This window comes from Littorina saxatilis, linkage group LG4 (genome assembly GCF_037325665.1).
Source record: "Littorina saxatilis isolate snail1 linkage group LG4, US_GU_Lsax_2.0, whole genome shotgun sequence".
Classification (NCBI taxonomy): domain Eukaryota; kingdom Metazoa; phylum Mollusca; class Gastropoda; order Littorinimorpha; family Littorinidae; genus Littorina; species Littorina saxatilis.
The window spans coordinates 34,122,478-34,142,447 of record NC_090248.1 but is presented as its reverse complement, the minus strand read 5'-3'; the positions used below and the strand labels follow the sequence as shown (position 1 = coordinate 34,142,447).

The window sequence follows — 19,970 nt, the reverse complement described above, 5'->3', positions numbered from 1 at the left end:
AGGGGGAAATATGACCACGTGGGAAATATGAACGCAAGAATTGTAGTTTCTTTGCTGCAGGTCATGTGTTGATGCAAAGCCGACTTATTGTTTGTCATACTCATAACTACAAAAAAAAGAAGTTGTTTTTTGTTTCTTTTTATGCTAATGATTATGTATTGCATTGTGTTAATAAATGCCGCGGGAAGTATAAGTAGGACATAATATTACAGTAAAAAAAAAAATGCTTGAGTTTTTGAATTTGAGACATTTCAGCAAGGCAAGCGACTCACAGAGCGCGGCGCGCTGTGCAGCGCGGCGATTCACAGAGCGCGGCGTGTTGTGCAGCGCAGCGATTCCCAGAGCGCGGCTATTGCTCTCACCAGCGCAGATTGTTGACGCGCTTTATTTTTGTACATGTATGATTATCAGCAACATTTTTAACAACAATTGATTGCACCTACCTCTATTATATTATCTCAAGTGAATCTATACACCAGTTAACAGTTCCAGCGCTTACATGGAACGAAGAAGGAACCCGAAAGAGGAGAAAATGTAACAGCACAATACATCGCGCGTTGTAAATCGCAACGCTGCACAACGCGCCGCGCGCTGTGAATCCACTTCGTTTCCGCAAACAGTGTGCAGTTACCGGAACATGCAATGCCTCAGTCACGTGCAGAATTTTGGACAATGCATAGTGTAGCATACATTATATACTCTTGGGCAGGAGAGTCAGTTTTGTGCATTGTATGTCTCTTTTTACATCCACCGGCAATGCCTTTCACGCATTACTCAGTAAGCTTAGTAAGCTTAAAGCGAAAGTAGCTTTGCGCATCAAGGGGGATAAGCAAACAAGTATACCAGTGTTATTTCCCCTGGAGCCAACCACCCAACACCTGCAACAAATTTGATTCTTTTATTTCCTGAAAGTTTAAATTGTTATAGATTATTAGTCACATCAACATTACCGCATTTAGTTGCCCTCGAGCATCTGGTTCGAACTGACTGTGGATGCCAGGGCTATTTTGCAGATCTACTGCTTTGATTGATGAATCATCCTGAAAACACCGCTGCAACAGTGACCGATTTAGGAGACAACTTTGTTGTGAGTTAGACACGATAGTGGGTATGGTACTTGTACAGTGTTAAATTAGATTATTCTGGATCTGGATCTGGATAACCCGCCTGGGTTGGTGGTTGGCGGGTGCGCCACAGAAGCCGACGACGACTATCAACGTGACGTTTTTTTTTTATTGAAGATTCGACAACGCTACAGTACAGTACCAAGGGCTGTTTGCTGATCGTCGTCTGTCATGATGTCACATTGTAGTGAGAGTACGAGTTACTAAACTTTCTAACTTTTATGTTGTACTGCTTGATATTTAATGCGCTTTTGTTTCCTTCTTCATGTTCTTGTCAGTTGTAAGGGGGGATCTTGTATGCTAGTCCAGCCCCCTGTGTGTACGGGGAGATACGATTGATTGTCTTGTACTCAGTGCATGTGCATGTGTGAGTGTTTTCTTAAAATTGCAAGTTTTGTTGTTGTTGAGCATCTAGCTGTGTGTGATCATACTAATAGAATTGAACTTTAGTTTAAGTTTAGGCCGTGGCTGCAGAACCCACAAGTTGGTTACGGAGAACCCAGGCCCGAGAACCAGCAAGTCGGTTATGAATCCACCAGGCTCGGGAGCCAGCACTCTTGAGAAGCTCTCAAAACAAAGGTTTCTAGTTCTTTTTATCGAGAACCAACGAGTCATTCATAACTCAGATAAGATTATTGCAAAGAACTGTGGTCTTTGTTATTTAAGTTTTAGAGAAATGTTGAAAAGAAGAAAATGAAGCTTGAAAGATTAGAAAAAACGCACCAACCGTGACAGGTAGCTATAGGAGGACTCAAAGCCCAACCTCTTGGACAGCGGTTGATAGTATTAATAATAAAAATCATTAATTTTCTGTCTTCAATCAGGCACTGCATTTTTATTGTTTTTCATTACTATTTTCATAGTTTGAAGACAATTAACTATTGATGATACATGTTTACCTACAGAAAAGGCAAAGACAATGGACAAGCAAGAGAGCAGAGAACTGCCCAATCTGACCCAGGCAGAACTGGACAGTCTGGCCGCCTCACTGGACATTCATTATGCTGTTCTGGACAATCTGACCGGCGGCCAAGCCAGCTATGAGGCTTCTCTCACAATTTCCAACAAAGGTGACATGACTGCATGAAGCATGTTTTTAACATATATTAATTATAGTTTATGGTTACTTTTGAGATCAACTGCATGCTCCTTTGTAGGGCTAAGACTTTAAATGAATACTCAGAAGTATATATGTATTGTATCAGTTTGGTTAAGATCACAAACCATACACTGATGATTCAGTATTAAAAGCAGGACTAAGCAGAAGTTCTACGACTGTGTAATCCGGAATTCAATTCAATTCTTTGTTTTCAAATGTGGCAAGAAATATTGTGACTCTATCTTTTAGCATTGCTGGTGATAACATGCAGCCATTTTCAGTTACCCAGAGATTAGATGGTGGCCCAAGGCTTTTTGTTTGTTATCAAATGTCCTGACAACTGTGGTTTTTTTTTAGCTCTTTCGTTACATTTTGCACACTATTTTATAGGCCATTTAGGTAGTTTTTAAACACATTGACAACTATCTTTATTCTTTGTTGCATTGCAGGTAGTACAGAGCTGAGGTTTGCAAACTGGTCCATGTTCTTTTCCCACATCCGCATGATAGAGCCAGGTCGTCTCCCCTGTGATGAGGGAATCAAGCTAGCGGATGGCCTTCACCTCATGCATATTAACGGCTGTTTGTTTCGACTTCATCCAACGCCAGACTTCAAACCTCTCGGACAAGGGCAGGCGCTGACGATTCCGTTTCATGGGCAGTATTATTCTGTGGCTCGTTGTGATATTTTGCCCAACTGGTTCCTGGCCGCTCCTGACTTAGAACCCAGAGTGATCGCCTGCACTGCTGGTGAGAGTCTGGACTTTGTGGCGCCGTTCGACACTGCCAGCAAGTGGAAACGCTTTGACTACACCCTCAGTAGTAGTAAGAAGAAGCGATTTGACTTCTACGACCCCTTTACGCCGGAGGTGAGGTTCAAGAGAAATGCGGTGGAGGATCAAGGGACATGCGGAAAGCGTGTCATTCCAATGCCAGTCAGCTTGACTGTGAGTGAGAACGAACAGCCTGTGAAGTTTGAGGGCCCAATGTGGACTGTTGTGTACGACGCCTCGTTCAAGCAGGAAGCGCAATATCTTGCAGGTAATGTGTCATAGTTATGTGTATTGATGTTGTGATGTCTTTGGCTCTAAGAAGCCTTTGTATTGTATTGGCTAATCAATATGTGTGTATATTTTACACATAACTTGCCATAACTTATCGAGTATCTAGTTGTCTAAGAGTGATGATATCCCAGGCATTTGAGAACTTTAAAACCAAAAAGTGGCTGCCGATTTCGCAAAATGGGCAAATTTTAGAAGCCTGTCCGCGATTTCGGCAAAACGCTGCCGATTTCACGTATTTGGCAGCGTTTTGCCGATTACGCGAAATGGGCAAAAATGTTGCCCATTACGCGGAATCGGCAATTACGTGAATTCGGCACGACATATATATTTATGCACATTTTCAGGCCATAAAAAAAAATCTGATAAAATCACATCTTAACAAGGAGGGAGTCTAACTCTTAAAAGAAAAAGACATTTATAGAGGTTATGAACAGAAAATAAGAAAAAGACATTTATAGAGGTTATGAACAGAAAATAAGAAAAAGACATTTATAGAGGTTATGAACAGAAAATAAGAAAAAGACATTTATAGAGGTTATGAACAGAAAATAAGAAAAAGACATTTATAGAGGTTATGAACAGAAAAAAAGAAAAAGACAAATTTATAGAGGTTATGAACAGAAAATAAGAACAAGACATTTATAGAGGTTATGAACAGAAAATAAGAACAAGACATTTATAGAGGTTATGAACAGAAAATAAGAAAAAGCAAGGTCTAAGAAGGGGGAAAAGCTTAAATTGGGGGTCATGAAAGGAGGAACATCCCACATCCACTTTTGTCAGTATTTAATACTGGAAGTGGAGCAGATATATATATGGGCCAAAGTCAAAAGGTGCCAAATGGAACACTATAGTTTTATACAAGTTTTCTTTTTTGCATTTTTGACACTATTAATTAAGGCCAAAAAAAAAAATTGTCTGTTTAGGGTAACCCGACCGACCCTATCGATTTGGCGCCGACCCAAAAACTCTTTTTTGATTTCAAAAAAAAAAAGAAAAAAAAGAGGTAAAAATGCTAAATAGAGACATTTGGCGTTTTGAAACATGTATTCATCAAATATAAGAAGTGAATGTTTAGCCAACATAGCATTTACACACACAACAAAAAAACCCCAAAAAAACCACAAAAAAAACCTACCTACCTACCGACCCTACTTTTTTTGGTCATGTTACCCTAAACAGACAATTTTTTTGGGGGGGCCTAATATACTTTTAATGTTTTTTAAAACTAACCCTGCAGTTTTTCAACCAACTGAATAAATTTTTGTTTTGTGTCCTGCTCTGAAATCTGTTTCTCGTGACATACAACATCTTCAGTGCTGTTTTTTGTTACCTTAAATGCCAATTTCAAGATGGAAATATATCTTTTTGTACAAAATCCAACACACTCTTTTGAATTATGGTCAAAAGAAATGTTCAAATATAATATTTTTTAAGCATGGCCATCATGAAAATGTCACGTCACTAGAAACAGATTTTTGGATTTTCTGCAAATATTCCTAGAAAAAAAAACAAAGACTTTTCAGACAAACCATGTAGCATTTGATCAGGGATGTTGCTACAAATTCATACCTATAGGACAAATGTCCTGAGTTCTTCAGCATAAATAGGACATTTGACCGCTTTCAGAAAGTGTAATAGGACATTATGAATTTACGCCAAACAGCTTATAACACATTCCATGGAATTGTTCCAAAGTCATGCGCCCACACACACACGCGCGCGCGCACTGTAGAACACACACATAATATAGTAAATACATCAACACAGTGTGCGTATAATGTTGTATTTGTTTAGTTTCAAAGAAACCACAAAAAAGAAACCAACATGGACAACTTCAGAGCTCTTACTTTGATTACAAACGGCATGATTTGGATAAAAGTTGAAAAACAAAATGATCGGTTTGATCTAATGCTGGTCTTTTGCAGGCTTTAGTTTTTTTTCCAGCGGCATAATTCAGTGCTTCGTCTCATATCTAAAACAAAAGCAGACGACAAATTTAGTCAGTTGGAGTTGTCTCCCGTACTCCTGTAGCATGCACTGATCTAAAAATAATCCACTATTTTTAGATCAGTGCGCTGCACCGAGACGGTATAAATACCCAAACGGCGCATACCACAAACGGTTCGGGAATTCCCGACAAAAGAAAAGATCCGCACGCGGCACTGGCAACTTCAGTGTCAGCTGAACACGAGAGCGTTCGGTGTTTTAGAAGATTTGTATCTTGAAATGAAAATTAACGATTATCGCGCTGTCCGAAGGAATGGAGTACATATCGGACAATGACCACGCTTAGGCTGAAACGATAGGACATCTGACCGACATGCGGCAATGTGAATCGGACATTTGGGGATTTTCATCGTTATATATGTCCGATGTCCGACGCCTAACGACATCCCTATTTGATTTCTAACATTTATTTAACTTGTGTAAAGAGACAAGAAAATCCTGAAGTAAATTTTTGCATGAAAAACAACACTTTTCCAGTTTCTTGTGACAAGTCAGTGTGACGGAAGAGATTAGTTTTCCGTCACATGTTACGAGAAACATTTTTATTAACATTAATCCTGTAAAATCGAAAGTTAGTTGTGTGCTTCTGTTCCGTAAAACTTCGTTAACATAACATTACAAAGAAGAATAAGCACTCAGTTTTTCTTAGAAGGATGTTCTTTCATGTCTCTCGTTATTTTTGGACCCCGCGTTGTTCCCTGTGACGTGTAAAAAAGCGTGTGACGGATTCAGAAAACTTATCCGGTCGCAAGGACGCCATGCGTTCGAATGTGCCAGAAACTCGTATGTCGCTCAGACCACTTTGCGGATGTCGTAAAAGCAGCTGCCGTTAATCGAGATCGAAAGTAAGGTGCCGAAAATCGCGTGCTGTCTCTCGTGACGTTTGTGACAGATTTTTTGCAACGTGTCAAAACTCGTTTTAATTTTGGTACCATGCTATTTTTTTAACTTTTAATATGTAGCCTACATTGATAACGTTTTGTTGACCCCAAAACGATGGCTCTTTCTTTTCATTTTCTTTATGCAAAAAAGCAAAGAAAGAGGAATTTAGTGTGACAGAACATGTCACAGGAGACTGTAGTTTTTTAACCTTCAAATTCTCAATGTTGATTGTTTTTTTCATATTGAAGACCAATTCAAATAAAAGAATGAACTTTACTGAACCGGCCCATCTATTCTTTATTTAAGAAAAAACAAGGTTACACTGTTTAATTTTGCATTTCTAATGACACCCAAAAACGAGGCTTTAGAAACGACCAAAAATAGGGGGAAATTAGGATAAGAAATTCATAAAAAAAATACTTACTATCAACTTTGTGTTCTGAAACTTTGGCAATATCATCTGATATTGAGAGCTTTAGTTAAAATATTAAAAAAATCTTTAATTTATTAGCCTTTTTCCCGCAGTGGGGCACTGCGGTTATGAAATTAAAGGCCCTCCCTGTTTTTGGAACCGCAGGAGCTTTCTAGTTTGCTGTTAGGTAGATTTTTGGTTCCTCTTTCCTGTCATGCTCTCTTTTTCTTCATGAATTCTTTTCTTTTTTCTGCCTTCTTGCTCATTCACCTGTATTTTTTCCAAAAATCTCTTCTCTTGCCGCTTGTCTCGCGATTCATGTATAGTTTAATCTGTTAGTGTTCTGATGTAAGTCCAGCAGTAGATAGGTTAAGCCTATTTTAACATACTGGAAACTGGTAATCTTCCAGTAGGTATTAATTTAGTTTTACTAAAGCCTGCTGGGACACAAGTAATGGGTTAGTGCATTTGTAAACAGGAATCGCTTGACAAGTGGCCCCCTTCATCCCCCCCTTCCTCGTCCTGATATGGCTCTGCGTAGTCGGCTGGACGTTAAGCAACAAATAAACAAACAATATTAGCCTTTTAAAAATGTCACATGACAAGGGGCACCTTTTGACTTTGGCCCATTTATATATGGCTCAGTCAGTGTGTATTTGGACAGAAAGAAAGAGTTAGATGGATAATAAAAGAAAGAGAGAGATTTTAGACTTTGCCTCACTCCCGCTTTTGGCTCTTTTATCCAGAAAGGATCGGCTCAAGCATATTGTCATCCGGTTCTTCTACCACCCCCTCCTCCCATGCCATCCTTCTCACCAAGGGAGAAGCACCAGTCTCCATCAACAATAAAACAGTGACCAGCAATGAATCCTACGACCTCAGTGTCGACGCAACACAACACCGAGTTCAGATCTGCGCCAGCGAGGGTCCAGGAATTTTCTGGGGAGTTCAGACTCTTTTGAGCCTCGTTAGTGATGGAACCCTTCAGAGTTTGGAGGTCAAGGATGCTCCGAGGTACGTCTACCGAGGGATGCATGTGGATGTGTCGAGGAACTTTCACAGCAAGGAGTCTGTGATGCGGCTGCTGGAAGTGATGGCAATGTATAAGCTGAACAAGTTTCACTTTCACCTGACGGATGACGAGGGATGGCGTCTGGAGATTCCCGGCCTGGAAGAACTTACTGAGGTCAGTGATTGTCTTTGATGTGTGCAGTTTTGTTTGGCCTCTTAAATTGATGGGGCAAAGTCGACTTCACAAAGCTGGCTGCATAAAGCTTTGGCGCTGAATTTTTGGTAAAATGAGTTTGCAAAGTTTTTTGCAAGTTGACTTCAGTCTCAATTAAGGACCTGCTTGATGGGTAGTTGATGGTATATCGCACTGCATTGTTGAGATTGTGAGGTGAAGATACACAAAATTAAATGATCACCTCTTGCAATCGAATCAAACTTTGACAACATATGTGTGCGTGCTGTTTTAGTCACATACAAGCCAGGTTCCATATAGTAAAACTGATGTGCCTGGTTGTTTTTTTCCTTATTAATTTTGTATTTTACATATTTAACAAGCAAATATTCAAAGAGCCTGATAGCATCCAGAATGTGTAACAGATTGAAGCTGAGAGGACCTGAAAGAATGTGCCTCTTTTCTCTACAAACCGTGCTAACATAATTGTATTTTTAGCAACAAAGCAAGGATGGGGAAAAGAACATCTCTATGAACGTACTCGCACTCCTTCCTTTGATTTTGCAGGAAGACCAGTCACTGTAACTAAAATATCGGAGCTGAACATAAATTAAATATATAGAATAGCGATTGGAATGTTCAATCAACTACAGTGGAACCCCCCTTTTAAGACCTAAAACCATCTGAGAAAATCGGTTATTAAAAAAGGAAGGAGTCTTAAAATGGGGGTAATTTTACAGAGGTTAAGAACAGCAAGTCTGAGAAAACTAGGTCTTAAAAAGAAGGGAGTCTTAAACTGGTGGGTTTTAAACAAAACACTCATTTGTACTTTGACCTGGTGGTTTTTGAAGTAGATGGACAACAAATCATATACATCCATTCACCAGGTTGGCAGCAGAAGATGCCATACAACATCGGAGGAGAACTCCCTTCTGCCGCTTCTGGGGTCAGGACCCTACACCACAAGTTCGGGGTCAGGGTTCTTAAGCGTAGAGGAGTATCGTGAGATCCTGCGATTTGCCACCCAGCGCCACATCGAGGTCATTCCTGAAATTGACATGCCCGGTCATTGTCACGCTGCTGTCAAGGCCATGCAGGTAATGTGCCTCTGGAAGCATTTTCTTTGCTTTCAGTTATATACAGTATTACATGATGGGCAACCTTAGCTTAGTGTTAGTGCCTCTGTCGTCCAAGTGGGTTCAAATCCCACTGGCAGCAACAGCTGGGTGAAGGGGGGAATCCACTGGTAAAACAATTGTGTGTATGTGCCAGTTGTACTACTTGTAGTCCATGAGCGCAGAAAAAGAAGTTACATGTATATATATATATATATACGCCACTTGTGTCAGAATTTAAATGATGCTTTTTAAACATCTATAGAACGTAAAACCTACTTTGAAATCTCAGGAATTTAATCGAGTTTCTTGTTTTGTCCGAAATACAAGTTTGGGGGACAATACTTCCAGAAAAAAAGCAGCTGGATGAAGAGATCTGGTTGAATACTATAGTACCAAAGAATATTTTCCCAAGTTTGGTGCATTTTGAAACATCCTTACACATTTCGCCTTGGTGTCATGATTTTTTCCCCTTCTTCAAGGCACGCTGTTCGAAACTGAAAGCAGCGGGAGACCCAAGAGCAGCAGAGCAGTACCTTCTCTCAGACCTGTCAGCGTCAGCAACGATAAACAGCGAATCTCAATCCGTGCAAATGTTCAGCGAAAACTCTCTCAACCCTGGGCTTCCAGCCACGTATGAGTTCATCCGCAAAGTGATGAAGGAGATACAGAAGATGCATAGCGACATCTGCCCCCTGCGAGTGTTTCATTTTGGAGGCGATGAAGTGCCGTATGAAGCGTGGGAGGACTCGCCTGCCTGTCAGGCCCTGATAGACACTGGGGAGGTCAAGTCTTTCAAGGATCTGATGGAGTACTTTGTTGTCAAGGTGAGCATTTTGATTTCCTGTAATGTCTATGCTCTGCACTTGTGCAAGTTATTGGAGTGTCATCTTTGAAGAATATGCTGCAACCTTTTCTTTGTTGAAATTTTGCTGATGTAGATTCTGTTCCTTATTGATATAATAGGACTTTACAAGAAAACATTATGTGATGTCAAGATGTACTCCTTATTTTGTTACCTGCTAAATATAATTGTTGGTTACATTTTGCTGTACTTAAAAGGGTAATAGTAATAACAGGAATGGCATTGGGAAGTTATTTCAGAGTGTATTTGATAGACAGCTTCCTTCATCTTTTTCAGTTTCTCTCTTTTCTCTCCAACGTGATCTCCCATGTCCCAAGTGATTGGAGTAACAGAATAGTTCTATATATATAATACAGGTTGCAGTATTGTCCTGCTCAGTTTGAGCTACTACATCATGTGTAAAAGAGCAAGAAATTGACTAACATTTGTGTCAATATTGACAGACCTTTGAACTGCTAGTAAAATGACCAATACAGCCTTCAGCCTTTTATTGTTGATCACTGAGTGTGTCCATTTTCAGGTGGCAGAAATTGCAGCAGAACTGGGCCTGGAGGTGGGAGCATGGCAGGATGGGATAGTTTACAAGTTTGAGGAGCCATTTTCTCGTCAAAAGTTTCTCAACAAGAACGTGATGGTGTACGCCTGGAAGAATAGGTGGGAAACTGGCATGGCTTCTGACGTCTACAAGCTGGCCAACTCCAATTATCAGGTGAATTAGGGGTGCATTTGCCTAGAAACTGTGCGTTTTTGATAACAGGAGGCATGGCTGTTGCTGCGACTCTAGCCTGTTTTGACTGTAGACATGAACCATACGTGTCAGGGAAGAGACTCCCTTTCTAGAACTGCTGCATGGAGTAAAATTCTTCCATTTTGAATGCAGCAGCTATAAGTTTCAGTAGCTTTAATATGATGCCGTAAAATTTGTCATAGAAGAGATTTTTCTTTTTCACCTCAAAATGACCACGACTAGGACTGTGGACTGTGGACTGGGTGGCCGAGTGGTAACGCACTTGCGCTCGGAAGCGAGAGGTTGCGAGTTCGACCCTGGGTCAGGGCGTTAGCAATTTTCTTCCCCCCTTTCCTAACCTAGGTGGTGGGTTCAAGTGCTAGTCTTTCGGATGAGACGAAAAACCGAGGTCCCTTTGTGTACACTACATTGGGGAGTGCACGTTAAAGATCCCACGATTGACAAAAGGGTCTTTCCTGGCAAAATTGTATAGGCATAGATAAAAATGTCCACCAAAATACCCGTGTGACTTGGAATAATAGGCCGTGAAAAGTAGGATATGCGTCAAAATGGCTGCGATCTGCTGGCCGATGTGAATGCGTGATGTATTGTGTAAATAAAATTCCATCTCACACGGCATAAATAAATCCCTGCGCCTTGAATATGTGCGTGATATAAATTGCATAAAAAATAACAAAAAATTAAGTAGATGTGCAACGCCAAGGCACTGCATACCCCAGCGAAAGACAAACCTCTCTCTCTCTCTCTCAAACACACACACACACACACACACACACACCCAAGTTACACACGTACACACATAGTATTACACACTCACTCACACGCACTCACTCACTCTCTCACACACACTTCACTGTACACACAAAACACACCCCCATACGCACATATAGACAGACGGACATACACACCTTTACAAACAAACACACATACACGTACACACACATACACTTACGCACACGCACAAACACAAACCAACCCACCCACTCTCTCTTATACAAACAGACAGACACCCACACAAACACACACACATGTACATACGCATGAATGTACGCACGCACACACCCACAGACACACACACACACATTGACTCACACAAATCTCATACACACAATACACACACTCATACGCACATACACGGTTGGCCTAGTGGTAAGGCGTCCGCCCCGTGATCGGGAGGTCGTGGGTTAGAACCCAGGCCGGGTCATACCTAAGACTTTAAAATTGGCAATCTAGTGGGTGCTCCGCCTGGCGGCTGGCATTATGGGGTTAGTGCATGCTAGGACTGTTTGGTCCGGTGTCAGAATAATGTGACTGGGTGAGACATGAAGCCTGTGCTGCGACTTCTGCCTTTTGTGTGGCGCACGTTATATCTCAAAGCAGCACCGCCCTGATAATTATGGAAACAAACAAACAAATACGCACATAGACAGACGGACACACACACCTTTACAAACAAACACATATACACACTCATACACACACAAACATACACACAAACTCATGCACACACACACATTCACACACACACACACACACACACTCCGGTTGGTCCGGTGTCAGAATAATGTGACTGGGTGAGACATGAAGCCTGTGCTGCGACTTCTGTCTTGTGTGTGGCGCACGTTATATGTCAAAGCAGCACCGCCCTGATAATGGCCCTTCGTGGTCGGCTGGGCGTTAAGCAAACAAACAAACAAACACCCACACACTGTACATACGCACGCACACACACACACACACACACACACACATTGACTGACACAAATCTCATACACACATAACACACACTTATACGCACGTAGACCGGCACGGTTGGCCTAGTGGTAAGGCGTCCGCCCCGTGATCGGGAGGTCGTGGGTTCGAACCCCGGCCGGGTCATACCTAAGACTTTAAAATTGGCAATCTAGTGGCTGCTCCGCCTGGCGTCTGGCATTATGGGGTTAGTGCTAGGACTGGTTTGTCCGGTGTCAGAATAATGTGACTGGGTGAGACATGAAGCCTGTGCTGCGACTTCTGTTTTGTGTGTGGCGCACGTTATATGTCAAAGCAGCACCGCCCTGATATGGCCCTTCGTGGTCGGCTGGGCGTTGAGCAAACAAACAAATACGCACATAGACAGTCGGACACACACACCTTTACAAACAAACACATATACACACTCATACACACACAAACATACACACAAACTCATGCACACACACATTCACACCCACTCTCTCTCTCTCTCAAACACACACACACACACACACACACACACCAAGTCACACACACACACACACACACACACACTCTCACTCACACGCACTCACTCAGTCTCTGACAAAAAACTTCATACACACAAAGCACACACCCATACGCACATATGGACAGACGGACATGCACACCTTTACAAACAAACACACATACACGCACACACATACACTTATGCCCACACACACACACGAGTACAGACTCATGCACGCGTGCGCACACACACACACACACACACAAATACACACACACCACACACATACGAGTACAGACTCATGCACGCGCGCGCACACACACACACACACACACACACACACACACACACACACACAGTAACACTAACACATGTGCACAAAATGAACACAAACACACACACTGCACGAGAGAGAAAGACTACGGGGAGGCATGACGTCATGATGCATTAATTGACGTCAAAGACTTTCGACCGTGACGTATTCTTCTTACGCGAGCTTTATCCATAGACTTGGAAACTACGGAATTTCTACCCGTCTAAAGCGGCCTGGGGTGGCGTTTGCAGAAAAAATGGGGGCGCCTATTTTACCCACCGTATTTTTGTTAGAATGGTCCCCATTTTTGGTGAACTTCCATCTCCAACTGTAGCACGTAGCCGGGCACAACGAATCCTTCTTTATCATGTATTATTCGGTGTGCACATTTCTCAAATCGATTACAGTATAGCGTTCACGGGATACCTCCAGCTTCGCTGGGATAAAAAAAATCCCTGCGCTTAGAACTGTACCCACGGAATACGCGCGATATAAGCCTCATATTGATTGATTGATTGATTGATTGACTACTGAGATGCCTACCTTCCTTTGTTCAGTGTATTTATCAGTGTTATATCTTTTAGTTCGTGTTTAGAATTCCCTGATATTTTAGGTGGTGAGGGTAGTCCTGTTGTCCTCCGGTCATTGTGGAGCAAGATCTAATCTTTGCTTAGGGCCAGCCTCACTGCCTTCACCTTCCCAAAGCATGAATAGGGTCAGGTGCCCAGTTGGAAGCTGGGTGGATGGAAGAGCACTCAGAAATTATGTTGCATATCATGACAAATACCACTGTAGAGTAATTTAATTAATTTTGTTTATAGGCACTTTCAATCAATCAATGAGTCTTATATCGCGCATATTCCGTGGGTACAGTTCTAGGCGCTCTGCAGTGATGCCGTGTGAGATGAAATTTTATACGGCCAGTAGATTGCAGCCATTTCGGCGCATATTTACCTTTCACGGCCTATTATTCCAAGTCACACGGGTATAGGTAGACAATTATTAACTGTGCCTAAGCAATTTTGCCAGGAAAGACCCTTTTGTCAATCGTGGGATCTTTAACGTGCACACCCAATGTAGTGTACACGGGGGGAGGTTCGGACACCGAAGAGAGTCTGCACACAAAGTTGACTCTGTGAAATAAATTTCCGCCGAACCTGGGATTGAACTCACGCTGACAGCGGCCAACTGAATACAAATCTAGCGCGCTACCAACTGAGCTATATCCCCGCCCTATTCTTCTTTTATAGGTGGTTCTTAGCCCAGGGACCCATCTCTACTTCGACCATCCACAGGAACCTGACCCAGAGGAACGAGGCCTCTACTGGGCTTGCCGCTTCACCGACACACACAAAGTCTTCTGCTTTGCTCCGGACAATCTGTTCTCTAACGCCGATGTCAGGCTTACGGGTGAAGCTTTCTCTGCTGAAGAGCTGAAGGCGTTGGATGGAGCAGAGGAGTCCACTCCCTTAAAGAAGCCCGAGAACATCGTGGGTGAGTTTGGGAAGTTAGATTGACTGGTTTTCTTGTGCGAGATTTGAAGAAGTCAGATTGATTTACTTCTTGGGGATTTTTGAACAGTAGAGTCTTTGTTGGAGTTTCATTTTTTTGTTGTTGTGTCAGGTGCCCAAGGCCAGTTAAACGTCACATTATTTGCTAACAGGAGTATCTGGATGAATCTGGCTGAATAGACTAAATGATTGTGGTGTTTTTAAGGGAAACTTTGCTGTGTGATTTGAATTCTCAGTTTATATCCTTACAGCAAAGCGTGACAGTTACAAAGTAAAAGAAATCATTTGGTTCTCAAACTATATTCTATAAAATCTTCTGCAAAACACATGGTTTACTTGTACATTCTGTGCTCAGGTTTGCAAGGCCAGCTTTGGACAGAACTAATCCGGACAAAGGACCAGTTTGATGCCATGATTTACCCTCGTCTGCTAGCCATGGCCGAGCGTGCCTGGCACAAGGCGTCCTGGGAAAGCCGACACCGTGACGACCAACAGCGAAAGGAGGAATGTGGCAGAGACTGGGAGGAGTTTGCCAAGGCATTGGGGCGGAAAGAGCTGAGACGGTTGGATGCACTGGGTGTGCAGTACTATCTTCCCCCACCAGGTGCAAGGTTTGTATGCAAAACTGAAGCATAAATTGGGCTAAGTGGAAACCTGTTGCTGGTGTTTTCTTTGTTTGTTATTTTCTAAGACTAGCATTGACACAAGTTTACAGTTAGTCACTAACCACAAGCTTGAAAACGGTTAAGTTTCAGTGCAAAACAGCAGTATGCAGGCACAAGTTACAGCAATGAAGGCTCAGTTGCAGGTTAGCAATTATCATCAATGACAAAAACTTATGAAATCATGGTACACATATAATTTTCCTTGGCATGAATATCCTCATTGACATTTTCCTCAGCATGAATTTCGCACAGGCGTCAAGCAGATTTGGTATGAGAGTTTGATTCGTGGTTGTGTATTTATTGAAACATCTTCCAGAGACAAACTTGAATCAGCTCAGCAAGTTTTCTTCTTTCGTTGTGTGCATTGCATCCGCTTTAAAGCTGTGGTCTATTTATGACTTTCCGGGGCTACAAGGTTGAAAAGATAGGGATGAAAATCATGTACAGAATTCTGTACAGCAAACGCTACCCGAAACCCCACCTATATGGCGTGTATGACCTTGAGAGCTTCAGTCAACGCTTGAATTTTTCAGGGATAACATCCGGTTTGCTCTCTCAAGACTGATAATATTTTATCTTCAAGAGAGATCAAGGGGAAAAAATAAACACCCCGGCGAAGATTCGAACTCTCGACCTCGAGACTTCGTGTCTGATGTCCTAACCACTAGGCTACTGCGCCAATTGAGAAAAAGAAGGAAAAACAATGATATGAATTCATGTTATGTTATTCTTGAAGCAGCATGATTAATTTTATATCTCTATCCGCCCACTGTTCAGAAGTTACTACATGTATAACTACAGGGATGTCGTTAGGCGTCGGACATCGGACATAGACTGATTAAAAGGCTCAAATGTCCGATTCACATAGCCGCATGGCGGTCAGATGTCCTATCGTTTTCAACTGAGCGCGGTCATTGTCAGATAAGAACTCCATTGCTTCGGACAGCGCGTTATTTGATCATTTTCCTTTCATGATAGAAATCTTCAAAAAGCGACCAAGCGCTGTCGCGTACATGTGCACTGAAGGTATGCAGTGCAAATCTTACGTTTTCCGAATCATTTGCGGAATGAGCTGTTTGCGTACACCCGTCTACAGCATGGGAGACAACTCCAACTGACCAAGGTTCGCGCCTGCATTAATTTGCTTTCGGTTAGAGATGAAGCGCACGGCACTGAATTATGCCACCGAAAAAAACTAAAGCCTGCCAAAGAACAACAAAAGCTGAACACGTTTGGCGTTTCAACAGCATCGTGTGCTACATAAGGGTCAAGAACATGGGAAAACACGGCTAGCAATTGCATCATTTTGGAAAATGACAGTGACAGTGTCGCCGCTGAAACCTCCACAATGCATGGTGTCGGTACAACAGGAAATTCACACATAGGGTCTTTTAATAAGGTTAACTATTCATGGCTGACCCTGTTTAGTACTACAGTAGTTGGTTAGAATTTGACAGCAAAGAGACCGTCTACATAGGCAAACTTGTCGAATATGTCAAGAAAAAGCTCTGTCAGGATATCATGCGGTTTGTGTACCAATCAAAGTAAGAGTGCTGAAGTGTTTGGTTGCTTTTTAATTTCTTTTTTGTGTGTGTCCTGATTGAAACAAAAGTAATAAAACAATATACGCACACAATGTTGGTGCATATATACTGATATGTGTGTGTGCACATGATTTTGTGTTTTTCACAAAAGTATAATGTCCTATTTAAATGTCTGAAAACAGTCAAATGTCCTATTGATGCCAAAGAGCTCAGGACATTTGTCCTATAGGTGTGAATTTGTGGCAACATCCCTGTAACTATTTCTTTGATGTCTATTTTCAACTGCACAGAGCTTTGAAGAGATTCAATTACTGTTCTTGTAATTTTTCTTGCATGCTGTAAATAGAGATATCGCAGCTATCTGCATGGCGCGATTGTCTTGTAGCATGACGGTGTAAACATGTACTGTGAAACATGTTTGCAAATAAAGGCAAATTTGAATGGCAATTTTTACGTTTTTGTAACGCATGAATGGTAATTCATGCGAAGAATGATATAAAATTATAATTTTTTATATCGTTGACAACACTGGTGGAGTGGCCTAGCGGTTAAGACATCGGCCCCGACATTTTGAGGCCCCGAGGCCTTGAGTTCGAATCCCTGCCAAGTTGTTTATTTTTTCTGCTCGATCCTTCTTGACAAGTATGCTCAGCTCTGAGAGAGCAAACCGGATGTTACCACTGCAAAATTCAAGCGTTGACTGAAGCTCTCAAGATCATACACGCCGTACAGATGGGGTTTCGAATAGCGTTTGCTTTCATCCCTATCTTTTCAACATCGTAGCCCCGGAAAGTCATAAATAGACCACAGCTTTAATTGATTCATGTAATTTTCTGTACACAAACAGGATAAAAGATGACACTTTCCTGGAGGTGAACTGCCAGATTACAGGATTGCCGGTTCAATTCTCAACTGACAACGGCAAACGCTGGACCACGTATACACAGCCTGCCGACATCAGAGAGGCCAGTGATCTGATTACTCTGCGCACATGGTAAGCTCAGTGGAAGACAAAAACATTGGGTTTCGTAGAGATTATATTGTTTATATTCCCCTGTGCTAGGAAAGCTTGCCTTCTAGCGAAATGAAAGCAAAACACAAACAGGGGCAACTTAGAATTATGTAAACAGAGTTCTTCTTCTTTAGCGTTCCAGAAATTCTGGTGACGTGTGAGCTTGTTTGCCCTTTTTGGGTTCCCCACACTATACTCTGAGAGCATAGTCAGCTTCACTCCCCTTTCGTTGGGTAGGCATGCTGGGTATTTTTGTGTTTCTATAACCCACCGAACTCCGACATGGATTACAGAATCTTTTACGTGCACACTTGTAAAAGAAGAGAGAACAAAATGGGCGAGACATACACATGTGCAAGCCCTCCTCCACATAATTTCCATACCCCAAAGTAACTGTAAGCACATAGTTAACTCATCAGAGGTGTTATTACATTTTATGTTTTCCTTTTAAATAAAGATCCAGTGTTAACATAGTAAATGTAATTTGTGTCAACACAAGGTTTTCTTGAATGTTCAATTTTCTTACTTTTCAGCTCAGCTGATGATAAACGTCACAGCCGTGTGATCAAGCTTTCTGGGCCGAGTAGAGCAACTGCCACACAAGCAGACAGATGATGACAGGATTTGCCTAAAGCTCTCCTGAAACTGAAGTGAACGTCTGAACATCATCTTCTTGTCGATCATCTTCATCATGGGATCATCCTTACCCTGACGGTTGTCAGACATGAGGTGAACTGGGAACATTATTAATTTTGCTGGTGGTAACATATGTGATATGCATGAAGCTTTCCCATATTGATTTGGTTCTTGCTTCAGTACAGTGGAACCCCCTTTTAAGACTTCTGAAAAGCAGAGAAATCCAGGTCATAACAGGGAGGGAATCCTAAAATGGGGGTACATTTTTAGAGGGAATACACAGACATTCTGAGAAGAGGGAGGGTCTTACAGACCTGGGAACCCATACGATTTCGCCGTATTCTGTACGCATGATTGTCGAGAATACGATCAGTACGGTCAGTGGGAAAAAAATACGACGAGAAAAATTCCTAGACTACTTTTATTCACAAGCCCATCTTGAAGCCGATCCAGTATTTTGACACATGATTTCAGTTTTTGTCAGTAAAAATTGAAAAAAGGATCTGTTTTAAATGTACGTGTATAGGTAAACTTAATTAACGATGTGGCGGACGCGTGTGAAGCATGTTTGAATCATGGATGTTCAAATGCTGTGTGGAGTACGCTCATTTTTCTGAAAATACACCAAGTTTGTTTGAGAATACTCTAAGTGCAAAACAGGGGTTCCCAGGTCTGGTCTTAACTTTGGGAGTGTTAAAAAGGGGGTTCCACTGCATAAGGTTTGTCTTGTATATTGATGAGCCATTCAACAAAATGGTTACAGAAAACTAATATTATGTCAAATGTTATCTTAGAATTGCTGTGAGAAAACAGTGGGGAACTGTGAACATAAATAATTGTAGGTGCCTGTTTTTCAAGTTAATCTTCTCACTCTGTGATAAAAGCCCCTCTTTGACTCGCAAGGTTTTGTACTGTCATTATAGTAAACCTGGACTGCTGTGTGTTGGGAACCTTCTTTGTTAACATTGATTTACCCTACTGGTACATGTAGAAAAGTATAAACTACAGGTGGCAATTTAATGCTGTAATCTTTTGTAGATGGCCATTAGGTTTTGCATGAATTGATTGTGAAGAGTTTACTGTTCATATTGTTTGTTCAGTTGTCAATAATCTTATGTCATCATATTGATGAAAATGAAATCTAAAAAATCTTTTAATTTGATGCTTTCTATTGCATAAAAATGAATAGTTTGTATCAAACTTCATGTGACCAGTGGTTATTCAATTATTCCAACTGTGAAGACTTGCAGATAAAATCACTCAAAAAGACAAACAGGGATGTTGTTTGACGACAGTTGGCAAAACATCGAACGTTCAATGTTTAAACCGCAGAAAACTGTACAGTTATTTTGGCAGATTTGCAGTGGGGGAAAAAGAGGATGTCAAAGCCTGCTTTAAACTTCCCCAGAATTGCAAGACCTAAATGCCAATTTTGGCAAGTTTCCAAAAGAATTTAGATCTTTGCAATATCCCTGTAAGATGTACAGGGAGGTCTATGATTTGAGTTGATTTTGTTGTTGAACTTCATGACAGGAGTCACTTGAAGACCTGTGTATCAGCTAAA

At 41.6% G+C, this 19,970-nt stretch overlaps 1 protein-coding gene across 3 annotated transcripts; it reads left to right on the top strand.

Moving 5' to 3' along the window:
- The first annotated feature begins 842 nt into the window (after positions 1-842).
- On the top strand, positions 843-19,857 carry LOC138964561 (chitobiase-like). 3 transcript variants are annotated; one of them, XM_070336552.1, is made up of 12 exons: positions 843-1,317; positions 1,575-1,703; positions 2,030-2,194; positions 2,673-3,263; positions 7,337-7,776; positions 8,661-8,870; positions 9,371-9,715; positions 10,274-10,462; positions 14,289-14,532; positions 14,905-15,160; positions 17,606-17,752; positions 18,304-19,857. In XM_070336552.1, the coding sequence occupies exons 3-12, from the start codon at positions 2,044-2,046 to the stop codon at positions 18,383-18,385; spliced, it is 2,655 nt and encodes an 884-aa protein (XP_070192653.1). In that variant the 5' UTR covers positions 843-1,317; positions 1,575-1,703; positions 2,030-2,043; the 3' UTR covers positions 18,386-19,857. The 3 variants fall into 3 exon arrangements, with proteins under 3 accessions (XP_070192653.1, XP_070192654.1, XP_070192652.1); XM_070336553.1 differs by lacking the exon at positions 1,575-1,703 and having other exon boundaries at positions 843-1,087; XM_070336551.1 differs by lacking the exon at positions 1,575-1,703.
- The last annotated feature ends 113 nt before the right edge of the window (positions 19,858-19,970 follow it).